The sequence below is a fragment of the Homarus americanus genome, unplaced genomic scaffold (genome assembly GCF_018991925.1).
Source record: "Homarus americanus isolate GMGI-L3 unplaced genomic scaffold, GMGI_Hamer_2.0 scaffold36188, whole genome shotgun sequence".
NCBI classification, from domain to species: domain Eukaryota; kingdom Metazoa; phylum Arthropoda; class Malacostraca; order Decapoda; family Nephropidae; genus Homarus; species Homarus americanus.
Genome location: NW_024718183.1, coordinates 1704295 through 1720277, shown reverse-complemented (window position 1 = coordinate 1720277; position 15983 = coordinate 1704295). Strand labels below are relative to the sequence as shown.

The 15983-nt window shown below is 43.8% G+C and overlaps 1 protein-coding gene across 1 annotated transcript in view; it reads right to left on the bottom strand.

Moving 5' to 3' along the window:
- Positions 1–3992, bottom strand: part of LOC121859241 (N-alpha-acetyltransferase 30A-like) — a 125301-nt gene extending 121309 nt beyond the window's left edge. Inside the window, 1 exon segment of the mRNA XM_042355979.1 lies at positions 3022–3992. Coding sequence (XP_042211913.1) covers positions 3022–3819 — 798 coding nt within the window. The 5' untranslated portion in view covers positions 3820–3992.
- Positions 3993–15983: the final 11991 nt, after the last annotated feature.

Below are 15983 nucleotides of genomic sequence, written 5' to 3'. Positions count from 1 at the left end.
GACAAGGAGGAAAGTCGCATCATTCCAGCCAAAGATCTCAAGGATGCGTTTTTTTGCTGGAGCAAACTGTCCAAACTTGCTGAGGATTATCATCCTGATGTTGGTTCTGTGCAAAAGGCCATCAGTGTGTTTAATGACAATGTTATGAACTACTTTTGGAAGGTCCAGAAATCAAGGTTGAAGCAGCCAACCCTGGATTCCTTCTTTACAAAGGTAACAAAAGAACCTACAGACAAAGTGCCTGTGAGACAGTCACCAAAGAGGGTTAGGAAGGATGACTCCTCTTCTTCCACCTCTTCTCCATAATTCTCTCCTCCCCCCTCTGCCTCCTGTCCTGCATGCTGAACAACACTAAGGTAAGATAAAGTACCGTATTTTTTACATTTTCCACAGAATTTTTTCAGTGTTAAGTGGTTGTATTTGGGGGCCTGGAACGGATTAATCCTATAACGAACGAGGTTCTGGAACCAATTAGATTCGTTATAGCATATATATATATATATATATATATATATATATATATATATATATATATATATATATATATATATATATATATATATATATATATATATATATATATATATACAGTATATATATATATATACACATATTTTCGAGTCCCAACGTCAGTGATTGCGTTGTGTACTCACAAAATTTTTTTTTGTAATTCACTTTAAAATGGCTGGCAAGCTTAAAAGTGAGAGTTTTGTGGTGCTGAGAAGAAAAAGAGACACCCATTTTAGATTTTCTATGTATTATTTAAGCATTTTCGACTTAAGACCATTTCGAGTTACGACCTGGATTTGGGTCCCTAACCCCGTCGTAAGTCAGGGAGCAGCTCTAATATACAGTATACAGGTACTCCTCGACTTACGACTACCCGGACATACGACCGCCGTGGTCGTGTTAAATATTTTTCAAATTACGTATTTCCGAGTCCTGACGTTAGTGATCACGTTGTGTACTGACAAATTTTTTTTTTTTAATTCCCTTTAAAATGGCTGGCAAGCGTAAATGTGAGAGTTCTCATGGTGCTGAGAAGAAAAAGAGACACCTATTTTAGAATTTCTATGTATTATTTTCGCCTTACGACCTGGTCGTCGGGACGGAACCCCGTCGTAAGTCGAGGAGAGACCGTGTATATATATATGTGTGTGTATATATATATATATATATATATATATATATATATATATATATATATATGAGAGAGAGAGAGAGAGAGAATTTTACCACCTAATGGCGAGTGCAAAAGAACACAGTACTGTATCATATTTTTTAGCTATACTGTATAAGGACAAATTTTGCTTCTGATGCCAGTATGTTTTTTTACAACCTTTGATAAAGTTTTGGCTAATTTGCATAGCATAAAATGAGGAACCCATAAATGCTTCATTTAAAAAAATAATAATTTTTTCCCTTGCTGTCAGATGTTTATAAGAAATATTAAAACTAGATACAGAAACTTTATGGTGTTACCTTACTAAAAAAAAGTAGTTAAAAAAGACCAGTACACCAATATAATTTTCATACTTTCCTTGGAATTGCAACTTAGAAACAAAATAAACGTCTATAGGGTTAATCATTTGGTGAAATAAGCAGTGGTTCTTAATCTTCATGAGATCCTTTTTTCAATACTACCAATGAAGGTTCACATTAGTATTTTTGCTACCACCACTGATTTTGTAAGCGATGCATTAAAAGAGGTGCCATGGCTATTTGTACTGACAAATCTCCTTACATTGTATATCAGTATGGATGAGAAGTTGTACAGTACTCAAGTATCTTACTCATGGTTAGGTTAGGTTTCTTGAGAATCATTACAATCTTAGTTATCAAGAGACAATGTGATAAAATTTGTCTGTACATCGCCTCGGCCTTAAAAGAAGTTTCAACAGAGATTCGATAAAGCAATAAAATCAAACGGAAATTATACTTTTTCCTCAACCAATACAAGGGTACTGTACCATACTGTAATTTTTTAAAAATTCATTGTACAATAGTACTGTACTTTAAGCCTTGCTATTAAGTAAATCCTTGTCAACACCCAAATCCTTAACTTTAAACACAAGAAAGTTGTAATATAAACTTGTACAAAGATGTTCCTTTTTGTCATAAATGAATCCCAAAAATCTGAAACAAAATCAAAGTAATATGACACTAACCACAACTAATTTGGGTAAAAATGTAAAGAAATGTGCCATCTTGTTACTCTGAATTCTCTTAAAGGATATTTCCAAGTAAGTTCTTTTTAATGTAGCTATGTATTGCAGTGAGGAAAACACACAAATGAACTTATGAGCAGGAAGGGAGGTTGGCATCACACCAAATATGAGAACAGCTTGTGTGTAGATACCTGAAGAATTTGAAAACCTAAGAGACTAATCAATCAAACTAAATTATTTTTAATTATATATATTTTTTTTAACCAGACCAACCAACCTAACATTATTCTTTATTTGTTTTTATTCCACCACCTGTCAGCTTTCTAGCCAGTCCAGCAGTCGTTTTTTTTATGATCATGATTGTCAAGTACTGTATTAGTAAAGGAGAAAATTTGATTACCCAGAAAAATCCAGCAATGTTTGGGAGGATCACACTGGTTAACACCATTCTCACATCTGACCAAGAGATCAAACCTGGGACACAGCAGTGAGAGGCGAGCACATTACCACTAGTATACAATCATCATCTGCTTGCTTGATTTTGTCTGCTGGCATAAATTACTCACAGTCTGCAACTCATTTTTAACAGTACTCTCTTTAATTTTTTCTTTCCTGAATTTTTTTTCATTCTATGCATGAAAGCTAATAAAACAGGAAAGAACCTTTAAAAAATTTACAAGTAATAAAGTGACATTCTTTCTTTACACCTTAGTCTTGTTTTAAGAAACATGAATATATTAATCACTACCTGATGAAACATAATGATAACTTATGATGGTCTGAGTTTCACTTTAAGACATAATTCAACACCTTGGCACTGGCAGACCCCAACACACACAATAATGCTACGTACCAGGAAGCACAGTTTGGGCCAGTTATGTATAAAATATCTATAAGTATATATTGAATATGGTTCCGATAAATCCTTCTGAATTAGCCTCATTATGGCCGACATTTGTAATTCATTTTCATAATTAACATAGTCTACTTTCAGATCATTGTCTACAATCAATGGAACAGGACTTATGCAAATTTCCGGAGTTATTAAACTTTCACTGGTTGAGCTAAGATCGTTCTCACTTTTAGGTTGTGTGCTTTGTGAACTGTTAGATGTGTTTCTTGTCCTTGGTCGAGCACCAGAAAATGAATGGGAGGAGTCCGAAGACTTTTCTGAATTTATGGAAAATGTGTCTGAAATTGCGATACTATTGCTACTGGTCGCTTCGGACACAGAGTGGCCATTACACACCGTCCCGTTGATATCAGATTTGGACGCGGAATCATGACTAGACTCTGAACACTGCTCCTCTAACACAAGTGACTTGGTTGACTTAACCGATGGCACATGCACCTCAGCATCTGTGGTGCCAATCTTCATGCCATTCATAACACCAATCTTGATGGTCAGTTTCTCCCTTAGCTCTGTGGCAAGCCCAGAGCTATGAGCGACCCCATCTGTCAGTGGCCTCTTGTCGATGACGTGGGTGGTGCCATCTGCCACCGTCCTCTTCTCCATGACGTGGGCGTGGGAGCTCCTCACCCTGGCACTGTGTACTGGGGCCAAATCAGCTGACTGGCTCGCTACGGTGTGGCACGCCACGAGCGATGGTATATCTTCCACCAATACCCTCCTCAAATGGGTTTCACTCATGGTACTCTCAGCTTCTACAGCACATCAGAGACGCTTTGAGAGTGCCCACACACCCCGTGTACCATCACAATTAAGGCCCGCCATTATCTCCGCACTGGTGTCCGTGTAATGTTTGGATCGCAGACGAGTTTCTTCGACCTCCTCAACAGGGATGGGATGTTGTTCCAGTATTTTGTTATATTCCCGCAAATACAAACCACAATATTGTACAAGATCTCGTTAATACCAGCCTTAATTACGATCAACTTATTATTCGCATAATATCATTCAATATTGTTGATATACATTGGTGATAAACATATTTTATAGACTTTACTATTACAGGTAGATTTCAAGACATAGGGGTGAATGTTGAACATGACATCATCAGGCGGGGCTCTTAAATACACCTGGTTATTTTAGTTAAATTGTCCACAGTTAACACATTTTATTTTGATAAACTACTTAATCATCAACTTCTGCTCTTTATTGAGTTACAATAAGAGTTAAGATGAGTTTCGATAAACAAGCATCTGTTGCCTTCATGGCGATGACCAATAAATAATTATAATGGTGTAATTTACATTAAATGTATTTCTTTCAAAATAAAGGCAGTTAGGAATGATAAATATAATTTTGATAAAATTTGACAAAATAACGTAGAGTAAGGCAATTTTAATTTCCTATGTCGGGCACATACAATTCTTGTCTATCATGATATACTCATCTCTATAAATTAATATAAATTATGTATTAAATCTTTTTTTACGCTTTGTTTTATTTATTTCAATCAAATTTGATTATATAATTTGCTTTCTAAGTATTTTATTGCGGGGTTATTTTATGACTAGGGATTATTGTTTGTTTTCCTGAAATATTGGAGGGACATAAGGATAGAGCACATGAAATAAGGTGTCAAATGTACGATACTAAATCATTGCACGCGAGGTCGACAATATTTCACAATTTATATTTTTGTTGATATTATATTATTGTTTCCATCACTTATCAGTTTTCTGGCAGTTTGAACATGTCAACAATTATTGAGTTTTTAAAGCATTACTTTTCATATTCTATCTCACCAAGAGCTGGTTCAGGAGTAAAGCCTCAACCGAAAATCGTCTGAATATACACATAATAACACAAGGTACGGCCGTGTCATGATTGTTACGTAGTATATACATGATGTATTAGATATATGAAAACAAATGTAAACAACACTGTATACTTTAATTATTTCGTCACTGATTGGCGTTAAAGCCACTTGAGCAGTCTGTAGAGCATAAGAACATAAGAACATAAGAAAATAAGGAGTCTGCAATAGGCAGGTTTACCTGTGCATGGCAGCTCCTGTCGAGAGTTATTACCACTCTCTATCATCCATGAATCTATCTAGCCTCCTTTTGAAACTTTCCAGAGTTCCCGCACTTACTACAAGTTGCTAAGCTTGTTCCACTCGTCCACCACCCTATTTGTGAACCAGTTTCTTCCTATCTCCCTCCTAAACCTAAACTTATCCAACTTGAATCCGTTGCTCCGAGTCCTATCCTGCTCGGATATTATAAGAACTTTATCTATATCCCCTTTATTGATTCCTTTCACCCACTTAAATACTTCTATCATATCTCCCCGCACTCTTCGTCTTTCTAGGGAATGCAAGTTAAGTTTCTTTAACCTATCCTGATATGGAAGGTTTCTAAGTCCCTGAATCATTTTTGTCATTCTTCGCTGCACCGACTCTAGTGAATTTATATCCATTCTATAATAGGGGCACCAGAACTGAACCGCATAATCGAGGTGCGGCCTAACTAGCGCAAGATATAGTTGCAATAAGACCTCTGCACTCTTGTTACTTACACTTCTAGATATAAAACCCAATACTCTGTTTGCCTTATTTCGAACATTAACGCACTGTTTTCTAGGCCGTAGGTCCGGGCTTACAAGTACCCCTAGGTCTCTTTCACAAGTCGACTTCTCTAGGTTGATGTTGTTCAGGCTGTATACATTATAAGTATTTGTTCTTCCAATATTAAGTACGCTGCACTTGCTGGTGTTGAATTTCATTTGCCATTTTTCAGACCATCCCTGCAGTTTATTTAGATCCTCCTGTAATGCATTTGCATCCTGCCCTGAATTAATTTGCCGCCCTATTTTGGTGTCATCCGCAAACTTGCTTATGTCACTGCTGATCCCAGTATCTAAATCGTTTATGTAGATTATGAACAAGAGTGGGCCTAGTACTGACCCCTGGGGAACCCCACTGGTTACACGGCCCCACTCAGATTTAACACCATCTACGCTGACCCTCTGCGTTCTATCGGTGAGCCATGATTTTATCCAATTTAAAACTTTCCCCTCGATACCATGAGCCTTAATTTTTCTCAGAAGCCTCTGATGCGGTACTCTGTCAAATGCTTTGCTAAAGTCTAAGTAAATAACATCGTAATTTTCGTCATTATCTACTACCTCGAAGACTTTCCTAAAAAACGTTAGCAGATTTGTTAGACAAGATTTTCCTTTTGTAAACCTATGTTGAGAGTCGTAGATTAATTTCCTTTTCTCTAGATGCGATCGGATGCTATCTGCTATAATTGATTCAAGAAATTTCCCCACTACTGACGTCAAACTGATCGGCCGGTAATTTGACGCTGATGCTCTGTCTCCCTTTTTAAATATGGGTACTACATTCGCCTGTTTCCACAACTCTGGCACAACTCCAGTGTCTAATGATTTTGTAAATAAATTTACGAGGGGTCCGCTAATCTGTTCCCTACACTCTTTTAAGACTCGAGGAAAAATTTCATCCGGCCCTGGGGATTTTGTGTTCTTTAGTTTATTTATCTTCTTAAGAACATCCTCTTTTCTGATGGTGATATTCTTTAATTTCTCTTCTTCCTTTCCCTTAAATATCAGTTCCACCTCCGGAATTTCATCGCAAATTTCTTCTGTGAAAACTGATAAGAAGTAGCTGTTCAATGCTTTGCTCATGTCTTCACTGCCATTTATCAATTCTCCCCTCCCTGACTTTAAAGGCCCAACTTTGTCCTTGACCTTTGTCCAATATACCTGGAAAAATCCCTTGGGATTCGCCTTGGATTCTCTTGCTATTTTGATTTCATAGTCTCTCTTTGCTTTCCTTACATTTTTCTTAACATTCCTAGATAGTTCATTATACCTGTTTCTGAGCTGCTCCTCCCCTCCCTTTAATTTCTAATATATTCCTTTCTTTATTCCTATGTCATGTTTAAGTTTTCTGGTCATCCACCTTGGCTCATTCTTATTTGACCTAATTTTTCTGTATGGTATATTTTGTTCTTGTGCTTTATGTAGTATACTGGTGAATATATTATAGTCATGATCAATTGTTGTGTCATCTATGACCTCACCACTTCCTACTGGGAACTGACGTGACTGTTCCCAGGTGACCTCACCTAGGTACCTTCTTAACCCCTGATAATCCGCCAACCGAAAGTTTGGGACTCTGACCATATTGTCATTGTTTTTCGTTTCCCAATTTAGGGTGAACCTGATTTCTCTGTGATCACTGTTACCTAGTTCTTCCCCTACTGTGATATCTCTGATAATATTTTCTTTATTTGTTAATACTAGGTCTAATATATTGTCACCTCTAGTAGGTTCTGTAATTAGTTGTTTCAAAAAATTGTCCTGTACTGCGTCTAGGAAGTCTTCAGATTCATAGTCGCCTACAATGTTGTCCCAGTCAATATTTCTGAAGTTGAAATCCCCCATAATGCATAGGTTGTTATATTTTGCTGCCCTACTCATTTCCTGCCATATGGGCTAAGCTGCTTCTTTGCTAAGACTTGGGGGCCTGTAAATCACTCCCATAATTAGTTTTTCTCTTCCTTCCGTGATTTCTACCCACACAGACTCGGTTCCTATTTCACCCTTTATTGAATTATTAGTACAACATTTTAATGTATCCTTGACGAAGAGTGCGACCCCTCCCCCCTTCCTACCTTCCCTGTCCTTGTGAAAAAGGTTGTACCCTTCTATGTGGTACTCTGATAAAAAATTTTTGCTCGCCAGATTCATCCAAGTTTCGGTGATTGCTATGACGTCTACATTCTCGGTACATACAACCGCTCTCAGCAAGTCTATTTTATTTCTAACGCTCCTACTGTTTGTATAGTATACATTTAAACCTACTCTTCCCTGGTCCTGTTTTACCCCTTGTCCTGAGCAACTAATTTTACTTCCAAGGACCTGTCGCTGAGTAGCCGACCCCACGAATTCTCCAGTGGATGCCTCGTGGTCTAGGTCAACCTGTGGGGTACGTTTTGTTTGGGTTCACACTCAGGATAGGATGGAGAAAGGAAACTCACAATGTGCTCTCTGTATACATGTTGTATTGGATGTACAATGCAGCTTGGTGCTGGGAAGGCAACATGGTTACAAGCGTGATGTAGAGAGAGCTGGTTGGTGAGGGTGCTCAGAGGAGGACAGCTTGTGGGTCGCCATGCTCGCCGGCGGGAGCGAGGACCGCCAGGCAGGCGGAGGAGGAGGTGGTGTTGCTGGCTGTTTGGTGTAGGTAGAGAGAGAGCGCTCACCACGAGGTCAGGTCTTAAATAGCGAGGGGTAGGCGTGGCTTAGTAGTTGACCTCTGTGATGTACGGCGGCGCTGGTTGACCCAGACCACGAGGCATACACTGGAGAATTCGCGGGGTCGGCTATGCAGCGACAAACAGCGTTTGTAGGGGAGAAATCCACTACAAACCAGCGCCGCCATACATGACGGAGGTCAACAACTAAGCCACGCCTACCCCCGCTATTTAAGACCTGACCTCGTGGTGACCTCTCCTATTCTTCTAGCTACAGCCGCAGCAAGCAACACCTCCTCCTCCTCCGCCGCTGCCTGGCGGCCCTCGCTCCCGCCGGCGAGCATGGCGACCCACAAGCTGGTCCTCCTCTGACCATCCTCTCTTTCTACCGACACCAACCAACCAGCAACACCTCCTCCTCCTCCGCCTGCCTGGCGGTCCTCGCTCCCACCGGCGAGTTTGGCGACCCACAAGCTGTCCTCCTTTGAGCACCCTCACCAACCAGCTCTCTCTACTCAACGCTTGTAACCATGCTGCCTTCCCAGCACCAAGCTGCATTGTACATCCAATACAATATGTATACAGAGAGCACATCGTGATTTTTGAGTCTCGAACCAAACAAACATCTCATACCCCACAAATGGTGACCCGGAGATTCGCACTCACACAGGATGGAGGAGAAACAGATCACGCTCCCAGTCTTCAAGCAACATGGAAGACTGGCTTATCCACCCAGAAGCAGCTCTCATCGGCTCTACAGCTACTGTCTCTAAACCGCAGGTTAGACACCCTAGAGCAGCACTGCTTCTCTAAGCAGACACCAGCCCCTCTTCCTGCCCCAAGCACCACGTCGTACCGACCCCAGCACCCCCGTCCTGCCTCAGACGCCGCCCTCGGCCCAGCAGTACCCCCCTGCCGCTCCTCCTGGTGCAGCCCTTGCTCCCGACGCGGCCCATGCGCCTGAGTGCGGACCAACACACCCCTCTTTTCTCCCTCAGGTACTCCCTGCTACTGTCCTGCGCCCTGCTGCTGTCGTGGACCCAGCTGCTGTCACGAGCCCTGATCCGCTTCTGCTGACGCAGCCCCTGCTCCTGACCCAGGCCCACACACCCCAGCAGGCGCATCTGACGACTCTGTACCTGCCGTGAGGGAAGCACAACATTCATCGCCTCCACACACCCTTTTTCTCCCTCTCTACTCCCACAGATATTGTGTATCTAGACAGTTGTCTCCTCTAGCGGCCAGTTCATCCACGCCATCGCCGTTATGGCTCTTATGTGGCATGCACCGCCCGTTCTGCCTCACATGTGCCATGCAACCCTGCAGACAACAAGTCTCCTACACCGCCTGGAGGGAAGGAGGGAGTATTGTAGTGGATTTCTCCCCTACAAACGCTGTTTGTTGCTAAGTAGCCGACCCCACGAATTCTCCAGTGGATGCCTCGTGGTCTAGGTCAACCAGCGCTGCCTTACATGACGGAGGTCAACTACTAAGCCACGCCTACCCCCGCTATTTAAGACCTGACCTCGTGGTGACCTCTCCTATTCTTCTAGCTACAGCCGCAGCAAGCAACCCCTCCTCCTCCTCCGCCGCTGCCTGGCGGCCCTCGCTCCCGCCGGCGAGCATGGCGACCCACAAGCTGGTCCTCCTCTGACCATCCTCTCTTTCTACCTACACCTACCAGCCAGCAACACCTCCTCCTCCTCCGCCTGCCTGGCGGTCCTCGCTCCCGCCGGCGAGCTTGGCGACCCACAAGCTGTCCTCCTCTGAGCACCCTCACCAACCAGCTCTCTCTACTCAACGCTTGTAACCATGCTGCCTTCCCAGCACCAAGCTGCATTGTAAATCCAATACAATATGTATACAGAGAGCACATCGTGATTTTTGAGTCTCGACCCAAACCACCTCATCCCACAAATGGTGACCCCCCGAGATTCGTACTCACACAGGATGGAGGAGAAACAGATCACGCTCCCAGTCTTCAAGCAACATGGAAGACTGGCTTATCCACCCAGAAGCAGCTCTCATCGGCTCTACAGCTACTGTCTCTACACCGCAGGTTAGACACCCTAGAGCAGCACTGCTTCTCTAAGCAGACACCAGCTCCTCTTCCTGCCCCAAGCACCACGTCCTACCGACCCCACCACACCCGTCCTGCCTCAGACGCAGCCCCCGGCCCAGCCGTACCCCCTGCTACTGTCCTGCACCCTGCTGCTGTCGTGGACCCAGCTGCTGTCATGGATTCTCCTCAGCTCCTGCTAACGCAGCCCCTGCTCCTGACCCAGGCCCACACACCCCAGCAGGCGCATCTGACGCCTCTGTACCTGCCATGAGGGAAGCACAACATTCATCGCCTCCACACACCCTTTTTCTCCCTCTCTACTCCCACAGATATTGTGTATCTAGACAGTTGCCTCCACTAGCAGCCGGCTCATCCACGCCATCGCCGTTATGGCTCACATGTGGCATGCACCGCCCGTTCTGCCTCACATGTGCCATGCAACCCTGCAGACAACAAGTCTCCTACACCGCCTGGAGGAAAGGAGGGAGTATTGTAGTGGATTTCTCCCCTACAAACGCTGTTTGTCGCTGAGTAGCCGACCCTGCGAATTCCACAGTGTGTGCCTCGTGGTCTAGGTCAACCAGCGCCGCCTTACATGATGGAGGTCAACTACTAAGCCACACCTACCTCTGCTATTTAAGACCTGACCTCGTGGTGATCTCTCTCTTTCTACCGACACCAATCAGCAAGCAACACCACCTCCTCCGCCGCTGCCTGGCGGCCCTCGCTCCCGCCGGTGAGCATGGCGACCCACAAGCTGTCCTCCTCTGAGCATCCTCACCAACCAGCTCTCTCTACATCACGCTTGTAACCACACTGCCACTTCCCAGCACCAAGCTTCATTGTACATCCAATACAACATGTATACAGAGAGCACATCGTGAGTTTCCATTCTTTATTCCATACTGAGTGTGAACCCCACACATCACGTACCCCACAACAGCTCTAAACTCTATCTGAACCTACGCCAAGTGTCTTTTCTTTTTTTTAATGTTTATCCTTTTCTCCACTGATCGAGCGGCTCGTTAGCCGATTGGGTGGTCGGTCACGTCTCTGTTTTTTTTTCTTTTATCCTTTTCACCATTGATCGGCTCGTTACCCGCTTGGGCTATTGGTCACGTCTCTGTCACGCACTGTTGGCAAGTACTGGGCATGCACCGGCTCCTGAATGTACCTGAACCCGGTCAAGTTTTGTCTTGAAAGAGCTCAGACTCGGTGCCGTCACAACACTTTCTGGTAGATTGTTCCAAGAGTTTACAACCCTCACTCCGAAAAAGTTTGCGGCTTCTTCAATCTTGAGCTGTGACCCCTTGTGGGGCGAACGTCCGCCAGCTCCAAGTAAGGACACTCGACTGAGTAGTGCCCACTGAGATGCTTATACACCTCAACTAGGTCACCCCTTGCCCGTCTGTAGTATAAGCTAGGCAAGTTCAGGCGCTCCAATCTCTCAGGGTAGCTGAGGTGCCAAAGTGCAGGCACCAGTCTGGTGGCCCTCCTTTGAACATTTTCAACCAACTGACAGTTCCTAGCATGTCTCGGGGACCAGACTGGGTGACAGTACTCCAGATGGGGAAGCACTTCACTCTTGAAGATCGTTACGAGGGACGGAGTGTCTAGATATCTGAACGACCTTCTTATAAGACCCAATAATTTATTTGCCTGGTTTACCTTCTTCTCGCAATGGCCCGAGAACTTCAGCTCATTGTCAACATACACACCTAGGTTCTTCTCACATTCAGTCTCAACTAGTGCAGTTTCTTCATCCCGTTGGGACACGTGATACGCCTCCTTACCGTTGGTACGCCCCAGGTGCATCCTCTTACACTTCGTGACATTGAATCTCAGTAGCCATTTCTTCGACCATTCCTGGAGCCCACAGAGGTCCTTCTGCAGCTCTTCACAGTCCGCTTGGTTCTTAATTTCCCAAAATAACTTGGCGTCATCGACAAACATTTGTATGGAGGAGTGTACAACGTCAGGCATGTCATTTATGAAACAAACAAACAACAGCGGGCCCAATACACTGCCCTGTGGTACCCCACTTGTGACAGGTACGGATGACGATTTCGTGCCATTAATCACCACACACTGCTTGCGGTCATGTAGACCGTCTCCTGTCCACGCTAGGGCATTTCCCCGAATTCCGTACCCTTCCAGTTTGATTTTCAGCCTTTCATGGGGTACACTGTCGAAAGCTCTATGTTTGTCTTTGGTACCCCCAAAATGTTCTACACTACTGAGGGTATACACAAACACTTGTTATTTTAAAAATAGGTTCTTATTCTCGTACGGGAGATATACAGAGATGGACCAAGAAACAGAGTACTTCCACACCATAAGGACTGGTGGTCTTCACTCTATGTATCACTGCGCGCTGGCCTGTACAGATGCCAGCATTCACAAGCTTAATACATAAAATATAAATATGATAATTCACATACATAACATGGTGCATAATAAATGGAAATATTACATAGAATTAATACATGTTCTGTAATACTTTACTATACATAATTAATAAGAGTAATATAAGGATACACAGCTTAAGGTACTACTTCGTGTCCATATTATACAAAAGCCTTGGCAAAATCTAGGTAAATATTGTCGATATTACCACCCCGTTCTAGAATATGGGTCCAAATATCCAATACCTTGAGCAATTGTGTTAAGCAGGAGCGCCCCGGCATAAAACCGTGTTGGCAATCCTTTACAAGGTTGTTTCGTATTAGATGTTCCATTGCGGCATCTCTGACAATACTCTCAAGTACTTTACATATTATGCTGGTCAGGCTCACCGGTCTATAGTTGTTCGTGGAGTGACGATCGCCCTTCTTGAAGATAGGACTCACATAAGCCACTTTCCATTCACTGGGGACCATTTGTTCATCCAGGCATTTACAAAAGAGGATCTTCAGGGGCTCGGCAAGCTCGTTGCACAGCTCTCTTAGCACTCTAGGATGCACCAACTCAGGGCCGGGACTCTTATGGACATTTAGCCTGGACAGTTTATTTCTAATACCCTCTTCTGTGAACACAATGTGGGTCAGTGCTGTGTCGAACCGTCTGTCCTCAAACGCAGGAAGGTTAATTGCATCCTCTCTTGTGAATGCCGAGGAAAAGAAGCTGTTCAATGCCTCAGCTTTATCCTGGTCAGAATCTGCGTAACTACCATCCTCAAGCCTCAGATCTGATACTCCTACTCGCGTTTTCTATTTCGACTTTCCATAGCGGTAAAACGCCTTTGGGTTTGACTTGACCTCGCTTGCAACCAGCCTCTGGAACTCCTTTTCAGCCCTCCTACACTCTATTTTTGCTTGGTTTCTGGCTCTTGCATACATCCTCCTGTCTTGCTCATCGTTTGACCCAACCCACGTCTTGAATTTCTGGGTTTTCTTCTTAATTTTGTCGACCGCCGCATGGTTCATGTGTAGGGATCCCCTCGTATTCCTAGAAGCACTGGGTTTGGTCTTGGGTATATTTATGTTTTACTAGTTATGATATTTGTAGTGTTTGTAATGAGTCAGGCTAGTCTTCTTCCCCCATCCCATTGAAATTTCCCTTGTAATATTTGCACCTTGGCCTGGCCTTATCCAGAACTAGATTACAGATAAATCTGAATGGTAACACTATATGGTGAGTGGTGCCAACTGGGGCAAGGTGTTCCAGTTTGGCAAGGCCAATGTGCAAATATTACAAGGGAAATTACAATGGGATGGGGGAAGAGATGAGGGGCATCCACTAGCCTGACTCATTACGGCATAAGAACGCAGACACTACTCTGAATATCCTAACTAGTAAAGTGACCCATTTGATCGATAAATATATACCCAAGACCTAATTGAGGTGTATAAGCTTCTCAAGGGGCACTACTCAGTTGAGTGTCCTTACTTGGAGCTTGCGGACGCTCACCCTACAAGGGTTCACAGCTCAAGATTGAAGAAGCCGCAAGTCCAGTAAACTGTGAGGGCAAACTTTTTCGGAGTGAGGGTTGTAAACTCTTGGGACAATCTACCAGAGAGTGTTGTGACGGCACCGAGTCTGAGCTCTTTCAAGACAAGACTTGACCAACACTGGAGCGGGTTCAGGTACATTCAGGAGCCGGTGCATGCCCAGTATTTGCCAACAGCGCGTGACAGAGACATGACCGATCGCCCGGGCGGCTAGAGAGCCGATCTTTTGGTGAAGAAGAGAAATGAAAAGGAAAAGTAATCCGAGACGTGACCGATCGCCCAAGCGGCTAACGAGCCGATGAGTGGCGAAGAGGATAAAAAAAAAAGTAAAAACCCCGCCACAGTATGTCACCACTTGCTAATACAACACCGAAGTTGCATGACCCGCAATTTGCTGGTGATCAATGATATTGTGTGGTTCTCACAAGTTGTTGTTGCCTGTATGGTTTTTTGTTGGTTTATTCGCCACCTGGGCGTAAATTAATAACTTTAAATAGTTCGATTATAAATCTGTGTTTCCATTTAATTATCTGAATCTAACTAGCCGATCAGTGGTGAAGAGGATAAAAGTAAAATCTACCTTTTCTTTTATCCTCTTCGCCACTGATCGGCTTGTTAGCCGCTTGGGCGATCGGTCACGTCTCTTTTCATTTATATTCTTCACCAAAAGATCGGCTCGCTAGCCGCCCGGGCGATCGGTCACGTCTCTGTCACGCACTGTTGGCAAATACTGGGCATGCACCGGCTCCTGAATGTACCTGAACCCGCTCCAGTGTTGGTCAAGTCTTATCTTGAAAGAGCTCACACTCGGTGCCGTCACAACACTCTCTGGTAGGTTGTTCCTAGAGTTTACAACCCTCACTCCGAAAAAGTTTGCCCTCACGGTTTTCTGGACTTGCGGCTTCTTCAATCTTGAGCTGTGACCCCTTGTGGGGCGAGCGTCCGCCAGCTCCAAGTAAGGACACTCAACTGAGTAGTGCCCACTGAGATGCTTATACACCTCAACTAGGTCCGCCCTTGCCCGTCTGTAGTATAAGCTAGGCAAGTTCAGGCGCTCCAATCTCTCAGGGAAGCTGAGGTGCCGAAGTGCAGGCACCAGTCTGGTGGCCCTCCTTTGAACATTTTCAACCAACTGACAGTCCCTAGCATATCTCGGGGACCAGATGGGGTGACAGTACTCCAGATGGGGAAGCACTTCACTCCTGAAGATCGTTACGAGGGACGGACCGTCTAGATATCTGAACGACCTTCTTATAAGACCCAATAATTTATTTGCCTGATTTACCTTCTTCTCACAATGGCCCGAGAACTTCTGCTCATTGTCAACATACACACCTAGGTCCTTTTCATACACAGTCTCAACTGGTGCAGTTTTTTCATCCCGTTGGGACATATGATACGCCTCCTTACCGTTGGTACGCCCCAGGTGATCTTAGAGATCAAATTCAATAAGGTTCGACATAAATTCCATGTACCTATAGTTTGAATGATTGTCCAGAATAAAACATTTTACCGGAAATTTTAATAAAGTGATTAACATTCCTTATAATAATAATTAAACAACTATCCTAAAATGTACGATAGTTTGTCTCCGCCTTCACCTGAGCATGA